Here is a 16,243-nt window from a genome sequence, read left to right as displayed (position 1 = left end):
AAATTCTTGCATTATTTTAAGAGACAAAACTTACAGGCAATGACCTTAGGAGAAATGACTGCAAAAGTCTTTGCATTTCTGATAATCAGATTCCCATTTATTTATTATAAAAACGCCAACTGGTCCATGCTTGACTTTAAAGCACCCATTTCAGAGGCAGCTCTGGAGGGTTCCAGTGTCTCAGCTCCAGTGCCTCTCACTCACCTCTTCCGAAAGGTTACGCCATTCCCTCCTGAGCCCCTTACTGTGGTAGTGCAAGTGCGGCTCTGCATACTTCACACTCTCCAAGTTTGAGTTGAGTTTCTCCCAGAAGCCTTTGGAGTTTTGGAACTGCAGGGTTGCAGAGAAAGCATGAATATAGATTGCTCTCTTAAAGAAATACCTCATCACCCTCCCACTAAGTGACTGCAAAGACGTGATTAGTCTAAAAACAATCTAAATGAAAAAAGTTAAACCAAAGCAGCAAAACTAATTTCTCTTGATGGAATGGCACTTACTTGACTTGAAATCAAGATTTGGTGCCTGGAAAGGAACAAGTATTTCTGGGTCACAATTCATCTGACCTATTTACATGTTTGAGATGGGAAGAACTGCACCACGGACTACACTGACCATATTGTCTAGACTTCCTCTGACTGTAAAAAGAGCCTTAGGCTACTAACTTAGATGTAAATGTTTACATTTGGTCAAATAAATCCCATTTGAGGTTTCTAGTAGTTCCAAAGAGAGGAACACCACCATGGCCACGACAGCTGCAGGATGCCACTAGTTTCAAGCTGCATTAATGCTTAGATTGCAAACATCCATTTACCAACCCCAAGTAACAGTGCTTCATCCCAGAAAAGAAACAAAATCCAACAATTTCCATAGCAATTCTAAAGCATTTGACTCTAATACTAAAATTAATCTAAACCTGGCTGTGAACAGACAGGAGGATCAAAATCGAAACAAAAGCACAACAGTTTCCTGAGCTACTTCTTGGACTGGGTATAAAAATTTGAAGCCACTGTTTATAAGGGGGGCAAGATGCAATGGGGGGCATTGCTGAAGAAGAGATGAGATGAAGGCAATTCTTTTTGACAGTTTTAAAAAACAAGAGATGCTATGAGCTGTTCTTGCCCCTCTTAACATACATTATCTCCCAAGACAGACACTACAGTAACAACATTTGAATAAAGAGAGCTGTGAATTCACAATATTCCTCCACTTGTTAGTACATACTGGATTTTGCTCTCTCCTCTCAACTATCCTACAATAACAATAACCTTAAAAGAAAACCTCAAAAGGAAGAAACCACTTCCTACTATAAACTATAATTTGTCAAGGAAAATAAATTTCAAAGACTCAATCCTGCCAGCCACTTTCCTCTTGCTGCCAGTGCCTACTGTCACTTTATTATTGTAACTGCAGCAGAGAAAATAAATCTTGGGTTTTGCTTCATATTAGTTATACTTAGCAGCTGCAAACTAGGATCACATATGGCACCATATGTTCACTCTGTTGTACCTAACCCATGTGATCTACAACCTACTACTGCAGAATGTTGCCTAAATGTTACCAATATGAAATCAGAGAAATATTAAATACAGCATAAGGGTATCATCTAGTGACCAATCCATGCAACAGCACTACCACTGCAGAACTGTGTTCAGGCCACACTGGATGTGGATATGTGGCAGGGGGAAGCAAGACAGTAATTTTCTTTCATATAAGAAATCTTTAACAGGAAGTGGTAGGCTTGAGTGTTATCTGCTTTTAATCCCAAAAAGATGCATTGTATTGAATCTCATTAAAAAGCCGAAAGTTTAAAGTAAAGGATTTTTTCAATTAAATCTACTATTTCTTGAGGATTATCAGGGCAAGGACTAAAAAGACAAGGGTTCTTCATCTTAGGTATTTATTTGGGAGACGTTTCTAGAGAGTCAAGAATTAACACCAAAGCATGACACTTAAAAGGCATTGTATTCCCAGAAGTCAAAGCAAGGCCTTACCAGTTTGCAATACATGAAAAGCTCCCATGAAGCCTTTCATAAGTAGTGGGTTTTTAACTGAAGATAGAGAGCTCTCTGCTAACCCTTTGGAAAAGATGTAGGGTGACAATTGCCTTCAAGAGGCCCATGCCTCTCAGGACTGTAGTGCTGTGTCTCCCCAGCAGTGATGGCATTCAGAGAGTGTTGTAAAGCATCACTCTGCATCCCTGGGGCTCAGCACAGCACAAGGGAGAAACTCTTTCCTGGGGCTCTGACAATTTCTTGCACTATATATTTTCACTCTTCCCCTGGACGTCCTCCTATTCTTTATTTTCCTTCTTCCTTCTTTCCAATTTAACTTATTTATACCCTGCAAGTTTGGTTTGTGCTTAAAAAGGGAGGAAATTAGACTTATTGATTGCAATCCTTATGTGGTGCTTTTGGACAATAAGACTAACCATTCCCTCTTTCTCAGTGCATCTTGATGAACAAGAATTTAGTGATAAAAACACCGGATACCCAAACAGAGCAATTTTTTAATGTGAATATGGATATAGCCCTCCCAAAAGCTCTCAACAACACATGGACTTGAGAACTCCAAAAAGTTCTCAAAGTAACAATTAACCATGTCATAAAATCTCTGCAACAGAAATACTACTCGTAGAACCAGATCTGTCACCAGGGTCTGACTCCTGATGCTAACAACATGCACCAACTGAAACACCAGCTGACCACTTAAACTCAAGCTGTGGTGGGTTTGTGACACTGGTGTGGTACAAAACAGCCACAGCATTAAACCTTACCCTGTGCATTAGCATCTTTGTCCTTATGCAAGAGTCACAGCAATTTGCCATCAAAAGTAGCAGGAAATATTTGTCTTTAGCTCAACTCTGACCTTTTCAAGCTGTTTAGGTTTCAGACAGAAATAGGAAATGAGTTCCACAATCAGGAAGTATAGCTGCTAAAGGCATGTGCCCCCAGAGGCTTGAGGTTCAATCTCAGACAAATTAAAGTCCTGCTAACTTTGACCTCAGTGAATTACAGGGATTATCTGCACACAAATTTTCTCAAGATGTGATTTTCCCAGGTGTCCCAGTTCCCAGGGCAGCCTTTCCAAGCAAAGCCATGCAAAGCCCTATTCCCTGACAGCAAGCCTGTGAATCTGTGCAGTGCAGCTATGATGCTCTGCTGCAGAGTAAGAGAGCAGGGGGAAATTTCACTGATTTTTAAAAGGTTTTGTGAACAGTGATGCTTTATGACTAATTATAAGCACATCTTTAAAGAGCTACATGGAACAACATTGTCACGTATCCAGAGTCTAATCCTATGTGTTGCTGGCATGTCTAAACTTCTCATTCTTCCCCTTAGCTCTCCACAAGAAACTGCTTATTAAAATTCTCTTTCAGATCTTGTAGGGGAGTGCTTAGGAAAATTTCAAGAATTTCTCTGAACTGGAGCTGAGGGAGTGGAATGGGAAGACAGGAAGAATCATTCATGTTGTTTTCAACGGAAAGTACAATTTCCTACCCAAACAACCTACCCTGCTCTCCCCATACAGCCCACTGCCCTTTCCAGGCTGTGCAGGAATTTGTCCAGATTTAGTAGTCAAAGCCCTGACATAAGTGCAATCACAGGATGCTCTGGACAAAACAGAGTGAGAGGGTCACAAACCATCCACACCAATGGCAGCACAATGAAATAGCCATCAAAGTGGGCACATGTAGACATGTGTAGAAATCCTACTTGACTGTTATGCCACCTCTGCCTTCAGCTACCAAAGTCATAAAGTGAAGTGGTATGAATCTGATTAACAATTAATTAATCCTCCCTGTTGAATAGTGGTATCTTCAGAAAGGGAAGAAAACCCCACCATCTTTGAGTCTGATTAACTGATATTTAGTAAATAAATCATTTCCAACAAAGCAATTTCCTGTTCACATCTATTTTTGGATAGGGCAGTGGGGATACTGCTGCATTAATATTTAACATGCCCCCAATCCACAAAAAAAGCAACTACTAATCTGAAAATACAAATATGGTTTTATACTGGAACTTACCTCTAACACAGGTAGAGAAATAATGTCTGTGGCACATATTACTCCAGGGACAACCTATAAATACACATAAATTATTTATAGTCTTACAATTTAGCATAGAACATGGGGCATCTAAACGAATCTCCATCCCCATTTCCTCCAGGAAACTAGCTAGCTAGTCAAAACTGTGCCCTTATTTTTTAAAAAAAGCAATATATTAGAACAGTGAGACAGCAGAGAAATTAAGACACTATTTGCTCTAACTGTAAAGTCTTGCTGGAAGTTATTTTACTTCTGCAAGCTTACTTGTAAATCTTAACTCTACTGATTCTGTTTGACCTGAAAATAACTGCATGATTGTGCTGGTTAAATGTATTTTGTATTCATTATAAACCTCACATGATAAGGAATAAAAGAATACTTCATTATGAAAACTGAGATATTTGACTGTCCATTCAATTATAACTGTTCCTGGTTTTGCAAATGCTTTTATTTGTTGACAAAAAATTTGACTCATGGAAAACACTACAAAGGGTAAACGTTGGCAAACTAAAACAGGCATAAAGCACAGGCATAAAGGTATCAATTTGGAGCATATCTATGAAAAGGTAAGACACACAAGCTTATGGGCTACAGGCAGTACTAAGGGATAAAAAACCAGACCCTCTAGCTATTAATTAAAGTACCAGCTGTTATCTCACCCCAATCCAGTCATGCAGTGATGTGTAGGGCAGGAGTTTATCCAGGTTCTGAGTTTCTGGACACATTCTGCAGTACAGGGAGGCTGAATGTAATGTAAAAAGATTTATAAGGACAAGATTGTATAAACTATCAGTCAACAAGAGTAGGCTTCACTGTTCCTTATCTGACACTCTTTTAGGGACAAATCCTGCTGCTGTCTCTGAAACAGCTTCCTCCATTGTGGAACTGGTCCCATTCTGTGCACAAAAGGAGGAAGAGAAGTCCAGATGGCTGCAGGGCTGGGTCAGCTGCTTGGCTACAGCTCAGCACTGCAGGGGTCCTTTGTACAAAGACTCTGCACTGGCTAGACTGAGAGACTACCTATTAGAAGAGAGTGTCATGATAAGCCAAATCCTTTTGAAAAAAATGGTTTGGGCTAGAGCTAGAGGAGAATGGAGCTGAGGAGACAATCTCCAGAGACCTAAAATAATGATAAATCCATTTGTTCCATTAGACAGAAGAATGCATTTGAAAAGTTTTTACTGCCAATCTGATTTTGAGATGTCTGTGTATCTTCTAAACTACTGATACTGTCTCTTAATGCCACAAAACGCAGGTTAGTAATACAAATCATAACCAAAACGTTCAGAAATAAAAAAAAGTTTGCACTGCCATGGCCTCTCTTTAGTGTCAACTGGAGTATGCAGGAAAACTCAGAATGCAGGAAAAGAAATACCTACCAATGATAAATTCTTGAATGGGGTTAAAAGAATGACATGTTGACAGGTTCTCAGAAATCCACCGAATAATCTGTCAGAATGAGAACAGAGAGCTTGTCACATCTCTCTGTTTAATCAAGTGTTGTAAGAGAGTATAGAAAATTTGGTTTTGGTAGTTAACACTTTGCATGGAGTAGTGATAGAGACATAAGTGTTTTCAGGACAGACTGGACTGATAACAGGGTTTAGGGAAGCCCAGCTGATGAGCCTCTTGGCACTGCCAGGTGAATTGGGATCTCTCTTTGGCTGATGCCATTCATGCCCTGCTCCTGCTTTGTACAAGAAGTCAATCACTGGAAAAAAATTTAGAGGAGGTTCTTTTCCCACCTGCATTTCCAAGTCTTCTGTGTGCTGGAAGTAGAGCAGGGCACAATGCAGAGCTGCCAGTCTCTCACAGTCTCGTTTGCTCTTCTGTAGGAACTGCAGCAAGGCACTGTCACTGATGCTCACATCATACAGACTTCCTGCATTGCAATCCAGGACTGCTGACACCCATGGGGACCGGATGGAACAGTTTTGTAATGTGTCAATTCTTGCATCCTCACCTGAAGAATATTGGTTTGAGAACAAAAGGAGTAAGAACATAAAATTTACCTGCTACCAGTATTTCTCCTAAGATTCCTAGGCCCCAGCAGTAAGAGTCTGCCTCTTGCACTGCCTGCCCTGGTAGTATATACTGAAGAGGAGTAGGAATGGTGCTGGCTTCATAAAGAAAGCAGATAAGGAGCACAGTCCATATTCAGTTCTCTCCTTCCCTATTGCTGACACAGAGAAGGTGTAGAGATTTCAGGCTCACAATGCTGCAATTTTGAAGGCAAATCAGAGTATGTGATGGAACAGAGCAGAGCACAAGGACAGTAGCACAAGTTCAGCACTACAATTAGCACCTATTGGTACAGCTTGTGCAGGTCAGAACTGCTCACGTGCAGAAGCATGGTGGATCTCTTGCCATCAATCCAAATGGCCCTTGCATCAGAGAAATCAGACCCACCATCCAGCAGTGATGCTTCCCACTCATTTTTAGCAGGACAGTATTTCATTACACATACAAAACAGGTATTTGCTTCCTATGACACTGCCCCTGCGCCAATTTTCACAATTTATGTCCCCTTCACCCAATCAGAACAACAGATTTCTGTTTTCAAACAAAGGCACCCCACTTCCAAAAATAAACCATTTCCCACAAAGACGTGTTTGTTGGAAATGCGTTGGAAATGAAGTAACATGCATCTCAGATGAGACCCTAAATTAAATTGCATCAGCCTGATCAGGTGAAGGAAACACAGATTTCCTTTCCCCACACCCTCCAAACACACACATTTAGAGCAACTCAATTGGAGGAAGGAAATGTAAAATCAAATTTACATCTCATGTGAAATTAGAAAACAGTGGAGGACCAAGAACCATGGGGAAAGTTGGGGGAAGGGAAACTATGAAACCAAGGCAGAGAATTTCAAATTCAGTGAAAGGTCTTCTTCCATTTCATAACAAGCAAGAAGTATGAAACACAAAATATGAAATGCCAGTTCAGCTTCTCTTTCTAAAATGGAAAGCAGCAAAAATGTCATTCTTATTTTTTCAGTATCCTTCCTTTGTCAGAACACTGTGCAATAAGGAAACATTGAGAAATACAACTTCCATGTAAAGAGATATGAACAAGTTTCCACAACAACAATTAAATTACTTAAAGCAGTTTTACTATACCTGTCAGAAATAAACTATAGCACAGCATGTCAGGATGTTGAATGTTCAGGAGGTGCAGGAACTGGCCAGGCAAATAAGCAGCCACATAATAGTCTATTTAAAGAAACAACAGTGGTCAATTTAGCACCTGATCACTTATTTGCTTTAAGAGGCTCTTTCACATGATTCTCAACTTGGCCCACTTCTCTGTGAGGAATTGATTATATCTAGGAAATATAAAATGAGTTAATTAAAAGCTGCTGTTGTATTAACACAGGAAACGCTAGCAGTACATTTGGGTTTCCAAGGTAGGATTCAAGAAACTTGAGATACTCAAGAACTCAGCAACTGGTGTCCAGCACAGATTTTGAGGCAATTTCAGAGGAAGCTGCTTACTAATCGTGAGGCATTGCAATATCAAGTGCCAAATACAAAAGGCAAGCAGAAGAAAAGCAGCAAAATAACACTGCTACCTAAAGCCAAGGAAAAAAAAATCCTTTCCTTCCAGAGAAGAGTTAGCCATTTGTCTCTGTACTACACAGAGAATGGCAATCACACAGGAGAGTAACACAAGTAACCTACCAAGATTCATAAAAGCCACTTCCTTGAATTGATGAGATTTTGTTCTTTCCAGAGAAACTGTAAAAGTTTTGTTGTAACCTGAGGGGAAAAAAAAAACTTTAAAAACCTCAAACAATAAACACCACTTGTTACAATCCACCTACGACTTTATAGCTAGAAACTTCTGCAGTTCCCATAGACCCAAACAGGGATCTTTTAGCCTGCTTTATGGGTTGTCTGCACAGATAGATTTAACCCATCCTGAACTGAGTTACTGCACGCTCAGTAGACTGGCAGCTACACAATGCAGTTCTTTAGTGTGTGAAAACTAGCCTTGCACTGCACACCCTACATTTGTGTTTAAAGAAGCACTCCATCCCAGAGCAAGCTTGTGTAAAAATACCTTTGCCTCAGAAAAACCCAAACGCAAATCCTTCATGTAGCTGTGTTTCACATTTTGGTGATCTTTCAATTGCTTTAAAGAATTTCCACTTTGCTTATCTTCACACTTTGTTGCTCTAATTTAGTTCAGCTCAGTTTATACAAAGGCCAATTTCAGACTTGCTGTGTTTGCATGGGCCATGCATCAGCACAGCTGTTGTTCTAATCTAAACTTGTACCACACTGCTGGCACCCAGTAAGAATGACACAATGCCCTCACATTTCCTCTGTATCTGAGAAAAGCTGAAGATTCTAGTAACTAATGGTATCATGATCAGACTTAATAATGCATGGAAATTCAATATAAGATCCACAGTTTACAGGGCCACCAAGAGAAAAATCACCACCAGCAACACTACAGAGGCAGTGGTGTCAAAAGATAATAGTTTTTCATACAAAATACTGACTAAAGTTAGCTTGCAATGAGTCAGTGTACTCCCCATCACCACTTTGTCACTTGCCAGCATGAGCACATGTAAGCTAAAACCAGCACTGCAGAATTCAACTGCAACATCGTGACTTCTCTGTTTATGCTGCAGTGACTGTTTTAGCAGGGGTGGGAAGCTTCCAGTCAAGATTACAGAGGCTGCAGAACAAACTGAGCTTCTTAAATGTCTTCCAAATATGGCTTATGGACTCCAAAATGTCAGTAATGGACCCAATATACCACCACTTCTGTGGGTCACTGCAGGATCATTATTAAAATTCTCTTGTACAACTGATGAATCTTACACAAACCCACAAACAGCTCTGTACCAAACAATTCCATTCCATTTCCAGAGGTCATTTCAGACTTAGCTAGTCAATGTCAATATTTATCCTCAGTTTCTTGCTAGTACAGATGAGGATGTACAAGGGCCATGGTTGGCTCCAAGCAATCCAACAACTCTTTGGCTACACATCAGGTGTGTCTGGGGAAATCAGCCCTTCGCAGCAGCGCAATGCACAGTGTGTCACACCCCAAAAGGACTTTTTCCAATTTGTTAATGCCTTCAAGAACACAAAAAGGTAGTTCACTCAATCCCACAATATTCCAGCAGCAAGCAATGTGTTATGTACAGCTCTGACATATGGGAAGCATCCTGACACAAGAAAGCAAACAGTTAAGGTAGAACAGAGACATAGAGTGCACTTGAACACAGTTACTCCATCCTATGCCGCTTCTCAGTTGAGAAATAATTTGCCCCTCTGTCCATGTATCAAATAAGAAAATCTTGATAATAAGAACTTTTATTCTAATTGGAATAAAACAATGTCCTTTATTATTTTAAAATGAAGGTCTTAACTTTAAGAGCTAGAGCACCATTTACACAGCAACTATTCTTAGAGTCAGTGGGTGTTGCACCTCTTGCTGTGAAAATGACACATTGAACTGGAATTCTAAACAGACATTCAAGCTAAGAGCTGTTGGCTCTATTTCCCATACAAATGCCTTATGGCATAAGTACAACACACCTGCAAGCTCCCACAGATTTCATTGATGTCTGTGCTCAGCATGCCGGAAAGTCTGGCTAGAAATAAGGGACCAAATTAATAACCATTTACAAGGCCACTGGTTTGAAGCTACTCACTCAGTATCAGGCAGGAAGCCTACAGCAGGAAAGCCAGCTCTGCAGCTAAAGGCAGCTGCTGTCTTGAAACACCAGCCACAGTAGTTTATTGTCTGCAGCTTTGGTAGTTATTTGTTTTGAAAGGCATTCTCTGACTCTTTCAGCACAGTGACATTCTCCACAATAAGGTACAGTAAGTTAACAAGTTAGTCTTACCTTTATGTAAAAAATATATGGAGTATATGATCTCATGAGGAATATCAGAGACTAGACTACAGCACACACACAAGCCTCCTAAAAAGACAAAATAGGGAAAGAAAATTCACTTGTCCAGCTGAGTATCTAGACATCTTTATACTGCACAAAACCAAATAAAGACTGTTTCAAATTAGAAACCAAAAATAATCTCTCAAAACCAGGGAATATCTATTATGGACTGTAATCATCATTTACCTAATGAAACAAAATCAAGAACGAACAGAGGAGGTAATCTGGCACAATGGAAAACTGGGTCCTGTCATGGCCAGTTCTTTCTTTTAGGGGAAGTAACATTTTAGCCCTTTCCAGGAGAAAACATGCTTGCAGCCAGAAAACTGATCAAGCCTTTCTCTCCACAAACTGCCTCAATCCAGATATTTTGTGTTCAGGAGCTGTCAGATATGCTCAACAACATAATAAAACAATATTTCTTTGCTTCTCAAGTAATCTCATATTGGCAGCACCATGAATACACTACCAAGGCTTTCTCACACTAGAAGTGGTAACCGCTTCTCCCCTTTCCAGCCCAAAGAACTGCTATTACCTTTTTTAGGAGAGAAGTCAGTCCTTGGGACAAGCTTATTTCAGCCAGAATACTGCATACAGGAAGGTTTCCCACTCCCAGAATAATTCTAGATCAGACTGATCCTGTTTTGACCCCACTGGATGGTAACCCTGCTTTCATCTCTTATAAAAACTTTAATCCCCTTACTCTGATGCTTTGGCTTTCATGTTAAAAACAGTTTCCAAACCACATTATCCCAATACAGCTGGGAAAGCTTGTCCACACATATGACCATTCACCTTTTACCTTTATTGGAAATTTATGATTTAAAAGAAGAAAATAAAGTAATGCTAATACAGGTATTGTTCTGTAAAAAATAAAAGGCTGTGTATACAAGTTATGCAGAAAATGGCACATTATGGAAAAAGCACAAGTACAAAAAAAGCACAGGTACCCAGTTACTTTATTTGATTAAATGCTTCAGTATTTCACACCACAAGGCTGTACCATAGCTGTGATACAGATATGGCTGAGATAGTTCATGCTTCTGCCTTCTGGGGAAGTTAACTGCTTTCTTAAGATGCAATTTTTCTTTCTGCTTATTCTTAGCTGACTGAATATGGTTTGATACAGTTTTGCTTGGATATTTGAGTCATTCAGACAACAGACAGGGCATTTTGCCAGAGCACTTGGCTTCTTTCAGAACATGCATAATTTTTAAAGTAGCAGCATCAGGACTCATGAGGGAGACTGGAGAAGTTCCAGCAACCCACTGGATTGCTGTTTTATTATCAACAGCTCCTTTCCAGCACTGCAAATTTCCTTCTTGTGTGCTGGAGTCTTCTGTGTACACTGCTCTGTAAATTGCACAACACGCAAGCGAGGCTGTTCAGACTGCAGTGTCAGCGGGCAATGTGCAAGCTGAGCACAGAAACAGCAGCTATGGGAGACTGTGAATAGGATGTGCATCTTTCAACTCAACAATATTGGTCCATGTGTCAACAAACCGAGCTCCAAACAAGCGGAAATAACAAATGGTGCTTTGTTAATACAGACAGAAACATGGCAGCCTCAGACCAACAGGTGTCCAAGCAAAGTTACATCTGACACAGTCCTGGCAATCCCAGTAGAGCAGCCAGAGACTGAGAATACACCACAGACTCCTTTCCTACCCTTAGCAGTGCTCTCTGCAAATTAGAGCTGGGTTGTGCTGCTGCAGGGAAAGCTTATTAGCTTATTGCAACTGTATGCAGAGCCAGGTCTTCCACACTACTCGTTTCAAAATCATTTCCCAACAGTAAAAGCTGTAGCTGAATACTGCAAGGTGAGAAGATTTATGTGAGGATATACTTGGATGGACACTTGTCTTTCCAGAAATAAAAGCGAAAAATATCTTGACCACAAAGGTCAAAAATAAATAAAGAGAAAATAAGGAAGAATTTAAAAATTAAGTTCTACTCCTATTCAGGAAACAGCAGTTACAACTCTGGCACTCGACAAAGTCAGCCCACTGAGACTGTAAGAGTCACCTATGATATGCAGAAATTAAGTTTTCCCTAGGAAACTTTAAGTAAATTCCTCATTTCTGTTTAAGCAAAAACTCAAGACATGAGGCTCTAACAGCATCTCAACAAAGCATCCAAATGTCACAACTGAAGTACATTGCACCAGGGCATTTTGTCTAGTTGTACTGACTTAGGAGGGACTTGCCCCCTTAACTTCAGCCATCCAAACATCTCTCATTTCGAGTCCTATTCAGCAAACAAAGAAATATGGATTGACTCATCCTCTGGAGATGCCTATTTCTCTCTAGAAACATAGTCCAGATGCCTAAATTTCAGAGGATAGTTAGCTGATGGTAATCCAGTGTCTATGACCTCTTACTGCCTGCATTTTTTTAAATATTGAGCAAATTTAATTGAAAAATATTTCTAAAGCACTAAGAGAAAATATAACAGTACAGTGTTTATCTAATAACCACTGAATTCTGGACCTGCCGAGTTAATTCTGAGACCGGAACTGCTTGATCTCAGCTATTCAAGAATTACATGGAGGTTTTTATCTGGAGAGATTTTGTCTGTGCTGAGTATAAGGAACAGAGCTACTTTTCTGCTGCAGAAGTTTGAGAAAGGAGAAGTGATTTCATTCAGAGTTCATATTGGCAGGAGCCAGTAACAGATTAATTAAATGGGAAATTGCATGGAATATTGCAGTTTCAAGTTTTGCCAATTACACTTTGCCAGGGATGTCCAAAGTCTGAGCAGGGATACTGGCATTAATATCAGAGCTGTGCTAGCAGTCCAACAGCAGGCACAGTCTGCTCCACAAAGAATTTGCAGTCCAGTTTTGCAAATCACCCCTCAGGCACAAAAGGGAATCTTTAGTGTGATTACCCACAGTGTTCTTCAACAACTAGATATGGTTGTAGCACCAAAATAACTTGGTCTAAACTGTTAGTTACTGGAAATGCATTGTGCAAGGTAATCCTCAGTTTTAAACATTATTCAAGGATAAGCCACATACAATAATCTCAATTAAGTGCAATTGTCAAATTATCTGCTTCACAGTAAGTGCAATGAAAAGCACTTACTTTTGCTTTTGCTTTAGAAAGGTTCCACACAGACTTTAAATATTGTGTGACCAGACAGAAAAAAACATTTTACTTCACAGTAAGTGAACAAGTCTTGTTGCAGGATGACTGAATTTCATCCTAAACTCAAGGAGGTACTTCAATCTGAATATACTCCTCCCCAGAGAAGTATAGGTTTTAAAAGGAAACCTATATACAAATCTATAATATTTTCCATTATTGGACTGGCTGTTTATGTAAGAGAGAAACAGAGAAAAAGCTCAATCTACATTTGAAAGATAGAAACTTGGCTTTTTCTTACTTCTAATTCCTTCCCTCTAATCTTCATAAGCATGCAGTTTGCCTTGGTAAGGAAAGAAACCCGTGTAAGGAAGCTGTATTTCACTTGATTTGCACTAATGGGCATTTCAGTGCAAGTGGCAGACAGCTCAGCAGCTCACTGTGTGCACAGCAGGCCTCGGAGAGGAACATGTCAAACCTCTCCTGCAACACTTCCCTGTGCAACTCTGCTGACCAGCCGAAGGTTAAACAGACACCATCTCTGCCTGCCTGGATGGTCTAATTCAGAAGCTGAAAACAGCTGTGATGAACAGATACCTCATGAGACAAGCTTTTAATCCAAAAAAGCTCATGGCATACATCAAGATGGAGGGAGGCTCCAAAATCCTAAAGGTTTAAGACACATTTTAGGTTTAAGGAATCATATAGATACTAAACCCTTGAGTAGCACATACCATGCTTAGTACCACATACTTAGACCTTCTAAACACCACATACTAACAGCAATATGAAGCTCTTAAAGCCTGCACTGCACATGCTCTGTGTACATATGCCCACTCTGTAACACAAATATATACTAGATCAGAAACCCAGACAAAACCTTCCTTGAATTTACTTTCTAACATCATTTTGGTCAGCTTTAACATTAGATTGCTTTAATGTAACACACAGCCACACTTTGGTACCTGCTGGGTTCTGAAACTGCTAGGAAAATGCTAAGGTGTTCTTAGGCTGAGAGATTTCCCTGGTACAAGTTCTTTGAAGTTAGGCTACCAAAAGTTTTCTGGGTGACTGTTTTGTTGTTAGTGTTGATATATAAAACCCTGGGTACTTCAGCTCAATTTCACTGCAGCTTTCAGAAGGTAAGAAATTTATTAATACTAATAAAGCACAGTTGCCTTCTCCCTCTCCTCACAGTTACCTGCCAAGTATGCTCTAAAGGAATACAAATCTCACACTCACATTATAAATTTCTGTATTTTTGTGTGTTTTCCAATATTTTATGAATAAACTCAGTAATAAATTAGGATTACACTGCATGATAATTACTAGTGGAGGTAATTTTGACCATACTTGATTTACTCATTACCTGCTTTACTTGTGAAAACCTGAAGGTTCAAAGATTTAGATGCAACATCTTGATCTTGACAGTAATCATATCCAAAATTCACAAGTCTATGAGCAAATAAAGATCACTAAGTAAATCACTTCATCCACAGAGATTTATCACAACAAAAAGATCACCAGAACAGTCACTATGTAACAAAAAATATACTAATTAAATTATAATCAAATGTTCTGTAATACAAGTTAAATTGGGCTTTAACCAATTTGCTCAATGCTGTTAGAAACAAGAATCCCAAGACTGCACACTGTTATCCACCAATTTTGAACATACCTGACAACTTCATATTCACTTACTGCACTGTCCAACCATTCCTATACTTTGAAGTGAAAGCAAGTTGTCATAACATACTGGAAATCCAAATACTTGTGACACCTAATAACTCAAAGGTTTTGCAGACTAACTGTACAGCCCATGTCTGTAAAGCCACATTTTCATCTGCAGTAAGGACACTACCTTCAGTGGAAATACTTGAAAAGAAAAGCTCAAAATCACACTCATGTGGAACTTGTTATACCGTGACATTTTCAGTCTCATGCTGCCTGTGTTTTAATGGTTTCACATATTTTTAAAACTACAAGGCCTATTTTCACCCTGCAAAACATGCAGCAGAAGATTGTAGTCAGTCTGCTTTGGGTTTTTTTGTTGCTGGGTGATTTTTTTGTCTGGTTGCATTTTCTTTCAGGAAGTATTTTGATCCTGTAGGGATTTTCCCTTTGGTCTTCTGCAGTAATTTTGAAAACCAATAAAATAAAGTAAAATACAGCATTGAAGCTCTTACAAGAGCTGTGTTCTTTCAGCACCAACTGTAAGAGGACACAACCTGCACATGCAGGAGCACCACACTGAGCCTTGTGCACAGCACTGAGACATTCCGAGACCACAGCTGGGGCAGGGTGGAACTAAACCACCTTCAGCTACTGATACCTGGCCTAACAGCTCTGGCCTTCCTTTTTATTCACAAAAATAAATGGGCCCTTTTGGAATGTAAAGATAGATGAGGATTATGACAGAGTAAAACCATCCTGACTAGTTTTTTTCCCTCAGTTAAGAGGGAGCCCTCAGGAGACAATCTCAGATGCAGTCATGAGCATGGCAGACACAGAAACAGACAAATCTTTTTCTTTGGAAGTGCAGGCTGCTGGAAGGAGCATGCTGGAGAAGAGAGTACAGGCAGTGTCTTCACAGGCCATAAAAAGGTGCTACTGGTTTGCTTAACTGCCCAATAAAACAGCAATTAAAAATGCAGAGCTTCCCTTGACAGATATTTTGACATCACCATTAAATGGGTGACCAAGGTTAAAGCAAATGAATTTAAATAGGTCCAGCATACTCAGAAGGTTTAACCCATAGCTAGCTCTTCAGACAAATAATTTTTTTAAATGGCACTAGGAAGCAGTCAAGGATTAAATCACTTTTTACAGTTGACTCTGATGAGAATAAAAACTGGAGGTCTGGACACAGTTTTCACGTTATTCTCATGTTCCTGTGCCATGTAGGCAACTGCAAACAAACATATTGTGGTTTGGACAAATTTTATTTAGGTTTGTAAAATGTTACCATGTATATTGAAAGGAAAGCAAAGCAGAACATTAAAAAAAACAAACAACTTACTTCAACTGTGTGTCATTTACAGCAATATCCAGGTGTGATTCCAGCTGTTAAACAAAAAGGAAAACAAACCTGTTCTTTACAGAGGTCAATATACTATGTTTAGCATTTCAGACCAGTAAAATGTGTCATAATCACATTTCACCAGATTCAACATTTTAACAAGTTTATTT

At 39.6% G+C, this 16,243-nt stretch overlaps 1 protein-coding gene across 3 annotated transcripts in view; it reads right to left on the bottom strand.

Annotated features, from left to right (window-relative positions):
• LOC121336396 (gamma-secretase activating protein) overlaps window positions 1-16,243 on the bottom strand; it is a 44,611-nt gene that overhangs the window by 14,677 nt on the left and 13,691 nt on the right. For 2 of the 3 annotated variants that reach the window (XM_041405510.1, XM_041405512.1), the window contains 10 exons: window positions 16,074-16,117; window positions 14,424-14,509; window positions 9,918-9,995; window positions 7,732-7,809; window positions 7,171-7,263; window positions 5,794-6,011; window positions 5,428-5,497; window positions 4,708-4,790; window positions 4,028-4,081; window positions 205-330 (listed from right to left, as the gene is read on the bottom strand). In XM_041405510.1, the coding sequence (XP_041261444.1) occupies window positions 205-330; window positions 4,028-4,081; window positions 4,708-4,790; window positions 5,428-5,497; window positions 5,794-6,011; window positions 7,171-7,263; window positions 7,732-7,809; window positions 9,918-9,995; window positions 14,424-14,509; window positions 16,074-16,117 (930 nt within the window). The remainder of the gene's footprint in view (window positions 1-204; window positions 331-4,027; window positions 4,082-4,707; window positions 4,791-5,427; window positions 5,498-5,793; window positions 6,012-7,170; window positions 7,264-7,731; window positions 7,810-9,917; window positions 9,996-14,423; window positions 14,510-16,073; window positions 16,118-16,243) is intronic. The other variant, XM_041405511.1, reaches the window with a different exon arrangement.

Source organism: Onychostruthus taczanowskii, unplaced genomic scaffold, assembly GCF_017590055.1.
Source record: "Onychostruthus taczanowskii isolate IOZ18803 unplaced genomic scaffold, ASM1759005v1 scaffold23, whole genome shotgun sequence".
NCBI classification, from domain to species: Eukaryota; Metazoa; Chordata; class Aves; order Passeriformes; family Passeridae; genus Onychostruthus; species Onychostruthus taczanowskii.
This window is presented reverse-complemented; position numbering and strand designations above follow the sequence as displayed.